This window comes from Sesamum indicum, linkage group LG4 (assembly GCF_000512975.1).
Source record: "Sesamum indicum cultivar Zhongzhi No. 13 linkage group LG4, S_indicum_v1.0, whole genome shotgun sequence".
Taxonomy (NCBI): Eukaryota; Viridiplantae; Streptophyta; class Magnoliopsida; order Lamiales; family Pedaliaceae; genus Sesamum; species Sesamum indicum.
The window spans coordinates 8,590,415-8,600,221 of NC_026148.1; the positions used below are offsets into that span (position 1 = coordinate 8,590,415).

Genomic DNA, 9,807 nt, shown 5'->3' on the forward strand with positions numbered 1-9,807 from the left:
GATCCCAATATTCAACTTATTTGCATTTACTTCCAAGTTTACCTATTAAAAAAAATTGAATTTTTATTTGGCCAACGTCAACACGGATTTATGTCATAAAATTGTATACGTGTCTAACACTCAGAGCATCTGCCACCGTTGCTGATGTTCTAAGCTGATGTCACTACGATGATGACTTTATTACAAAATTGGTGAAATCACATTAAATAATAAGAATATTTAGTGTACCAATATAGGAGTTATATTTTCAATACGGCATGTCGTAAAATGCGTGAAAAAGCTGTCAAATATATGCTAAAAAATTATTCAAGACGTACGCGCTTTTACATTTATTTTTGCTTATCTATTTTTTTTGGAATAATTATATTTTTTTTAAATTTGATGTAATTATACATAAATTTTTTGTGATTTAAAAAATTACATTTAATACCCATAAAATTTACTTTTATTTAACAAATAAGTCCATACATTAGTTAAAATATAGTTATTCTTTTTTTTTTATTAATATTGCTCAAATTTTGTGCACAACTCTGTCTTGTAAATATATTTTTTAAAAATAATTAATCACCGACAGGAAGGTATTAGCCGTTGCTTCAATGTCCGTCCATTGTGTAAAACGACGGCGACTTTCACAGAGCACGTGAAATAACTAATTTCATGCAGGCGCACGTGGTACAGGAATGAACAATTGAAACTTGAAATTGCAGATTTGATTATATATATGCCGGTGGAATATTAAAAAATTATTGGTAAAATCCTAATTATTTAGAATGTGAACGTTATGTTCATCAAATACGAACTACTAATTTCAATGACAATTTTAAAATTATTCTGTTATCATTTTTATTAAATAATACATATTCTTATTAATTATTATATATCTATTTACACGTATTATATAATATTATAAAAAGATCACTTTTACGTACACTCAATGTTGAGTCTAAATATCTGTATGAAGTAGCTAGTTCCGTATCAAAAACCTAAAAGTAAAGTTTTGATTTCACTTGTATATAGAAATTAAGTCGTCTAGCTTACTTCAAACTTTATTTACATTTCAAGAAAAAAGGTCCCTGAAATTAAGATGATAGTATGAATGAAAGGCATGCATAGATGATGAAGAATGCCCTAAAACAAAGATATTATTACCTGAAAGATGGGGGATTGGTCGGCCATTCCTCAGCATATTTGTCCAAAGGGTGACAGTGAATCCTAAGATAATCTCTCCAATTGTGAATTGTCTCCTTTGGTGGGTTAGAACTTGTACTCAACCTCGTGGTCTTGGAGGGATCATTTGAGTACAATTTCATCTTCTCTTCCACCGGCAAATGGAAGAATTCATCCGCCACCTCCAACATCTTCTCTGCTACTTCGTTCAACACACCATGATTTGTAACCTATTCATTTTATACGTAAATTACGAAGACGAAAAAAAAAAAAAAAAAAAGAAAGCATCAGCAATGCTGTATATATATATGATGGTGATTGTGTACTATCACACGACGTCAAAGGAGATTATAAAGTACATACGAAGATTCATAACGGGTGAGATCAAAACAGACAATATATCATGACACGTCAAGAACGTAGAGTAGTAGAAAAATGTAATAAACATGCTGATGTTAATTTCAAAGAGAAGAGGTAGAGTGACCTGAAAAAACCCATAATTCTGACAAGCTTGTGCTATTTGTTGGACTATGAATGTTCTGTCAGCACAGCCCAAATCGATGATTGGGGCATTGTGGTAGTCTGCAACTTGGAAGAGTTTGGGCCTGTCGGGCTCGGGGCGGACATAGCTGGGAGGAAGAGTTGAGAACCGAACGCCGGCGGAGAGTAACTGAGTTTCCATGAGATATATATGTAGCCCTGAATTAACTGAGATATGAGTGAGATGTGTTTGGCCCGCGGGGTTGAGGTGAAGTAGCCAACTAGCTAGCTAGTGTTTTTATATGTATAGGCAATGGTTAAGAAAGGGAAGTTGACGGTTGACCTGTAATTGGGTCATTATATATATATATATATATATTATATTAGTGAGTACCTAGTAGAATTGTAAATTAATAATTATTTAGAAAAGTAAATGATAAATATTCCTTTTCTTTTAAATAATTAGGATCCCTAATTAGCTATAATATGTACGTGCTGGCGTAAATATTAAATTGGTTTAATTATGCATACGAACTAGGGTTTGGGGTAGAACCTCTTCTAAAGAAGGGATAACTCCAATGCAATTAGTTTTAGATTTAGTTAATGGTGCTTGTCTACGCCATTACGACCGTGGAGTTTATCCATATATAGGTTGGGATCAAGTAAAGCTGACAAATGTGTTAGTTTGGTATGATTATTTTTAATTTTACATATTTTTATATATAATATCTATATATATGTATGTATGTATGTATATGCATTTGGACTTTATTTAGGTAGGGTTACTACAAATTAATAAATAAAATCAATATTTTGGATGAATTATAAAAAAAAGAAAAGAAAAGAAAAGAAAAGGGAGAGGGAAATTTCATGCTTGGATAATAACACACGTGAACAAGACTTTATCTTATTTCATACTTATGGTATACGTGAAATCAAAACGCGTAAGACTGACTTATAAAAATAAAAGTAGAAAATAATATTGTTGATACTGATAGAGTATATATTCATCTATTTTTCTTGTTATTATTACGTAGGATGTTTTCCAAGAAAAATTATTGTTGGAAATTTTTAGAGTCAATGGCATGACCAACTCCAAGTCTATGAATATCATTATTAAACTTGACTATATGTGTCGATTAAGAGGTCCACATGATGATTTTATGTACCCAATTCAATTCAATGACTTCACTCCACAGCTGAGACATATTGCTTAGTCGTTCCGTCTTCTTTCTAATTTCTATCCTTGATTTTAGATTAAACCATAATCATTATTGATTTTCATTTTTAAAAAATCTAAATCACTTAGTTTATTCCATAATCTGAACAAAATTACTACAAGTATTTGTTTGATTTTCATATATCCTAATTATTCGCCATTATATTTATATTTCCGTATCATGCTTAGGATTTGGAATTTTTTCTACATTGATGGTATGGAATTATAGTAAACGTGCATAAGGGGTTGCTACTAGAGTTGTCAATGAGTCAAGCTCGACCAATTTTGATTGACTCGAGCTCGAGGTCAAGCTTGTTAGATAAATATTTGGTTTCAAGCAATCAAAACGACGTTTTGAAATATTACAATCGGATTTGAGAAATCAAAAGCAAATAAAGCCACGTTGGAACAAGTAATATAAAGCAATTAGAAACGTCATTTAGGACAAGAAATTTAAATCGAAAACTTACAACGAGAATTGTATCGTAACAATTCTCAGTCCAATTTGAAGTTGTTAATTTAACCGAATCGCAGAATTACTGCTTGCCTTGAAAAAAATATACGCCCCGTATCAGCAGTGCACCGGGTCCAATGTAATTTCTCCCAGGATAAGACGGTTACAGTTCTTTCGATTTTAGCACTATACCGAAGAAAACCTCGAACAATACTCAAAAGCTTGTTACTAAAACTAAGTTCAAATCTATAAAATATTTTATACAGAAACCAAGAGAGATTTCAAGAAAAGAGGGGAATTGATCAAATGTTTGTGTGTTTTGACAAGCATGAGGAATGGCCTTTATATAATAGGCATGGCTACTCCTCACACTAATGCGGCCAATAATGGCCTACTAATGCAGCCATAAAATGACTTAAAAACCAATTAAAAACAACCATGAATTATCTTTAAACCCCATTTGAAATCAGCCATGAATTTCCACACAAAACAACAAAAATTATTTTGTAACAGCATGCTGAAAAATTGGCCATAATGAGAGAAATGATTTCCTCTTCAAATATGTGAGTTTCAAATTCAAATACAACAATCCCACACAAACTCATAGATTCGAACTCAAGTTTCCATGACTTGCTTTCAACAATGGTACCTTCTGGTTTGAACCACTGTCTAAGTTATCTAATGTCAGTTGTCACCAGGTTAAATGGAACTAAGCCTTGAATTTAAGCCTGTGAGTGTGACAACGTCTGTCAGTAACAACAAGCCACCCGCTTTGTGTTGATCTTTAGATTTGACACTTAGGCCATGTGTCCTGATCCTGTTCATGAATGCTTTCAGGAATAACCCAATTTCTTAGTTGCGGCCAAACAACGACATTCACTTAGTTGGGCATCTCCAGGGATGCACTGCTAGCATCTCGTCTTAAAAGACTTGACCGCAATCAGAGATAAACTCTTACTATACTTGCAGTAGCAGCACCTTCCAGAATTTCAGGGGACAGACTCCAGATACAGAGTATCAGTCTATTTGGTGCTCTGAACATACCCTTACGACTTGTTGATACCACATTGAACCTTCTTTGTGGGATATCCACTCAAAAGGTTGGGTTTTCGTCGTAGATATATCACTGATGGGTTTTCAATCCCATCCTCAATCTGGACTTATAAACTTGTGACAGATTCAATCCTTTCGTCAAAGGATCAGCCACATTGTCCTTTGTTCCCACAAATTCAATGCCCATTACTCTGCCTGACACTAATGCCCTTATAGACTTCAGTCTAACTTGGATGTGTCGTTTGGTCTTTTGATTGTATTTACGACTCCTCACCTTTGCTATTGTGGTTTGGCTATCACAATGTACAACAATCGGTGAAAGAGGCTGACTTACAATGGGAAGTTGTGATAACAACCCAAATAGCCATTCTGCCTCGATACCAGTCGTATCTAACGCACATAACTCGGCTTCAAACGTAGACCGGATTATCAAAGTCTGTATTGCAGATTTCCAGGAGACTGCGCCCCCTCCTAAGGTAAAAATATATCCTGCGCACCCATTACTCCCGGAGTTTTTGGTTATCCAGCTAGCATCACTATATCCCTCAAGAATAGCAGGGAATCTGCCATAATGTATGGCCAGTGACACCGAGCCCTTTAAGTATCTTAGTACTCTATCCAAAGCACCCCAATGAGTTTTGTCAGGACAACTAGTGTATCTAGCCAGCTTAGAGACCCCCAATGAGTTTTGTCAGGACAACTAGTGTATCTAGCCAGCTTAGAGACAGAAAAAGATATATCTGGTCTAGTGCCATTTGCCAGATACTGTAAGCTCTCAATAATTTGGGAATACCTTAGCTGTGCAACCGAAACACCACTTTCATTTTTGAATAAAGCTACAGAAGGATCATATGGTGTTTTAGCAATTCTACTGTTTTGATAACCAAATTTCTCAATTATCTTCTCAACATAATGAGATTGAGAAATGACTATCCCATTAGTTGACCGAGTCAACTTGATGCCAAGAATCACATTAGCCTCACCCATATCCTTCATTTCAAACTTATCTTTCAAAAATGACTTGATTTCGGTAATAATATCTAAACCTGATCCTTTTAATAGAATATCATCCACATACAGGTATAGAATTATCATTTTATCTACTTTAACTTTGCAGTATATACACTTATCATTCTCATTTTTGGTGAAGCCAAATGCAAGAATAGTTTTATCAAACTTTTCATGCCACTGTTTGGGTGCTTGTTTAAGTCCATATAGAGACTTAACAAGTTTACAAACTTTATGCTCGTTACCATGAGCTACAAACCCCTCAGGCTGATCCATGTAAATTTCTTCCTCGAGTTCACCACAAGAAGGCTGTTTTCACATCCATCTGATGAATCGGGAGATTATACACCGAATCAAGTGCTATAAGCACCCGGATTGTAGTCAATCGAGCTACCGGAGAATAGGTATCGAAATAGTCTATTCTCTCCTTTTGTTTAAACCCTTTAGCCACCAATCTGGCTTTAAACTTATCTATGGTCCCATCAGGTTTCAGTTTCCTTTTAAAAATCCACTTACATCCAATAGTAGTACACCCCGGAGGGAGATCGACTAGCACCCATGTTCCATTGAAAACAATGGAGTACATCTCACTTTTGACAGCTTCTTTCCACTGTTTGGCTTCTGAAGAAGCCATAGCATCTTTGAAAGTTATCGGATCATCCTCGATGTTGTAAGTGACAAAATCATTTCCAAAATCCTTGACGATCCTAGCTCACTTACTCCGTCTAGGTTCATCTGACTCCTCATGAGTCTGATTAGAACTACTAGGACCAACTCCCACATTCAGAAATAGATGTGGAGGCAAGTGAATCATCAAGCGAAACATTAGAAGGTATTCCTGTTTTTAAAGGAAATACATCTTCTAGGAATACAGCATCACGAAATTCGACTATTGTGTTGACCTCAATGCCTGGATTTCTGATTTAATAACCAGAAATTTTAAGGCATAACTTGTCTCCACATAGCCCAAGAACACGGCATCAACAGTCTTAGGACCCAATTTCTTTCGTTTGTGTTCTGGGAACAACACTTTTGCTAGGCACCCCCACACTCGAAAGTATTTGAGGCTTGGTTTCTTACATTTCCACAACTCGAAAGGAGTACTCGTATTGTGTTTCAGAGGGGCTCTATTCAGAATATGGCAAGCCGTATTCAAAGCCTCTCCCCACAAATACTTTGGTAACCCGGAGGTTAGTAGGAGACTGTTAATCATATCTTTGAATGTTCTATTCTTTCGTTCAGCCATTCCATTAGACAAAGGGGAATACAGAGGAGTCTCTTCATGAATAATGCCAAAAGTTTGACAATATTTATTGAACTTACTCGACTCATACTCTCCTCCTCTATCGGACCTTAGTTTTTTAAGTTTCTTACCAGTTTGGGTTTCTGCTTCATTTTTAAATAAAATAAATTTGTCTAAGGCTTCATCCTTTTAAATAAAATAAATTTGTCTAAGGCTTCATCCTTATTTTTCATGAGAAACACATAACAGTATCTACTGTAATCATCTATAGAGGTGGTAAAATATCGTTTGTGGTCCCTGGTCAAAACTCCATTGAACTCACAAATATCAGTGTGAACTAAATCAAGTCTCACAAATATCAGTGTGAACTAAATCAAGTATTTCCGAATCCCTTTCAATTGACTGATAGGGTTTCCTAATTTGTTTAGCTTCTACAAAAACTTGGCATTTGTGATTTCGTTCAATATTTTGACTAGGAATTAAATTTAAATTCATCATTCGTTTGATCGAATTGAAATTTAAATGGCCTAACCTATTATGCCACAGAGTAGAAGATTCAATATTCAATATAATAGAATCAGAAACATTAATTTTATTATTATCAACTCGAACTTTGAACAAGCCATCGTCTAAGTAGCCTTTACCAACAAAAATACCAAATTGTTGAATTACAACTTTATTAAATTTGAAAACTAATTCATATCCCTCCCTAACTATTACAGAACCACTAATAATGTTTCTTCTGACAGTGGGTACATGATGAACTCTTTTCAGCAACAGAATGCGCCCTGAAGGAAACTTCAAGTCCACGCTTCCTATCCCAAGTACTTCAGCTGTACTGGAGTTCCTCATGCTTACTGTCCTTCCACTGATGGTCTGATAAGACACAAAGAGAGATTTATCAGCACAAACGTGCACATTCGCTCTAGTGTCAATCAACCAATCACATGGTTCATAAATTGTCAAGAGTTCGGGTTGTACAGATGCATACCCATCAGTTGCTCCTGAGGTGCTAGCACCGCTAGAACTTCCCACAACCATGTTGACAACTGCCTGCCCAGTTTTAGCCTTTTTATTAAGACAAAGCTTGGCCCAGTGTCCAACCTGCCCACAATTCCAGCATGGTTTGTTTGCTTTTGATTTCTTATTTTTGGAGGCCTTGCTTTTATTGATGGCTTTCGAGTTCGTGTTAATCTTATTCACTTTCTGTTTTCCCACTATAAGATTGGCCCTTGATTGATGTTCAATAGGCATCTTGTGCGTTTGATTTCTATGTTCTTCCTCGATGCTGATAGCAATCATAAGATCATCCAGAGACAATCTCCCTTTCTGATGCTTGAGTGTCATGCCAAAATTTTCCCAAGATTTGGGAAATTTGTCCACTATGGACATGACCAGAAACTTCTCGGGAAGCTTCATCTCAGCATCAGGCAGAGCATGCTCAAGGTTGATAATCTCATGAGTCTGTTCAGCTACAGACCGGTCCTCAACCATTTGATACCTCATGAACTTGAAAACAGAATACTTTTCGAGCCCTTGCTCTTCAGTATTATATTTTCGGTCCAACTCATCCCATAGAGACTTGGCAGTGTAAGAATTAGAACAATAGACATCGAAGAGCGTATTTGACAAGGCTGACAAAATCGCTCCTCTGCTGATTTGATCCCTTTCTGTCCACTGCGCTATCTCAGCAGTTTTGGGATCGGTATCAGTAGGTTCAGGTCTGATCACCTGAATTACTGACAAAAGTCCTTTCATCGTCAACCAAATTTTCATTCGCTGTTGCCAACATTTGAAAAATTGGCCCGAAAAATTGTCTGGTAAACCGGTCAAGTCGATCTTTTGTGTGATCGGAATTGCAACAGAAATCGGCTCGGCTATCTTTAGTATTTTAGAAAACTAAAAGTAACGTTTCAAATAAAGAATTTGAAAATAGCGTTTTCCAAAACAGTTCCAACGATAAAATCCAATTTTTCAAAACCTGTATATTTTCTTCAAGATTGTTGGATAAATATTTGGTTTCAAGCAATCGAAACGACGTTTTGAAATATTACAATCGGATTTGAGAAATCAAAAGCAAATAAAGCCACGTTGGAACAAGTAATATAAAGCAATTAGAAAAGCTATTTACGACAAGAAATTTAAATCGAAAACTTACAACGAGAATTGTATCGTAACAATTCTCAGTCCAATTTGAAGTTGTTCATTTAACCGAATCACAGAATTACTGCTTGCCTTGAAGAAAATATACGTCCCGTATCAGCAGTGCACCGGGTCCAACATAATTTCTCCCAAAATAAGACGGTTACAGTTCTTTCGGTTTTAGCGCTATACCGAAGAACACCTCGAACAACACTCAAAAGCTTGTTACTAAAACTAAGTTCAAATCTATAAAATATTTTATAGAGAAATGAAGAGAGACTTCAAGAAAAGAAGGGAATTGATCAAATGTTTGTGTGTTTTGACAAGCATGAGGAATGGCCTTTATATAGGCATGGCTACTCCTCACACTAATGCAGCCAATAATGACCTACTAATGCAGCCATAAAATGACTTAAAAACCAATTAAAAACAACCATGAATTGCCTTAAAACCCCATTTGAAATCAGCCATGAATTTCCACATGAAACAGCAAAAATTATTTTGTAACAGCATGCTGAAAAATTGGCCATAATGAGAGAAATGATTTCCTCTTCAAATCTGTGAGTTTCAAATTCAAATACAACAAAGCTCGAGTCAACTTCATTCAAGAAAACAACAAAAAAAAATATCAAAGAGCAGCAAAATCAAACAACTTACTTAAGAGATGCAAACTTGTTCACTTCGTGCTTGGTCGATACCATAGCAGTCACCTTCCTTATTGCAGACGACAGCCTGAGATTCGTTCAGAAGGTCGAAAGAAAGCGCTCAAAGAGAAAGACTTCGCTCGTCGGGGAGTTAACAAAATAGAAGGTTGACAGCTCAAAATGTTCACCGTGGAGAGAGGAGTCGAACGGTGGTAGTTCGCCGACAAATGGACCCACCTCTTTTGGTTCTGTATCCGGTGACTTTGCACCCCTCCTTGTCGCATATTTTTGCTGGCACCTTGCTTGATTCTTCTCCGCTGTCTGTGGTCGTTCCTCGTTGTGCTGGTAGGTGAATTTGGGGTTAGGGCTGGATTTTGAAAATTGGGGGAGAAGGGTG

General features: G+C 36.1%; 1 protein-coding gene across 1 annotated transcript in view; it reads right to left on the bottom strand.

Moving 5' to 3' along the window:
• Window positions 1-1,927, bottom strand: part of LOC105160271 (protein DOWNY MILDEW RESISTANCE 6) — a 3,625-nt gene extending 1,698 nt beyond the window's left edge. Inside the window, exons 1-2 of the mRNA XM_011077585.2 lie at window positions 1,652-1,927; window positions 1,150-1,397 (exon numbers count right to left, since the gene is read on the bottom strand). Of these exons, the coding sequence (XP_011075887.1) occupies window positions 1,150-1,397; window positions 1,652-1,849 (446 nt within the window). The 5' untranslated portion in view covers window positions 1,850-1,927. The remainder of the gene's footprint in view (window positions 1-1,149; window positions 1,398-1,651) is intronic.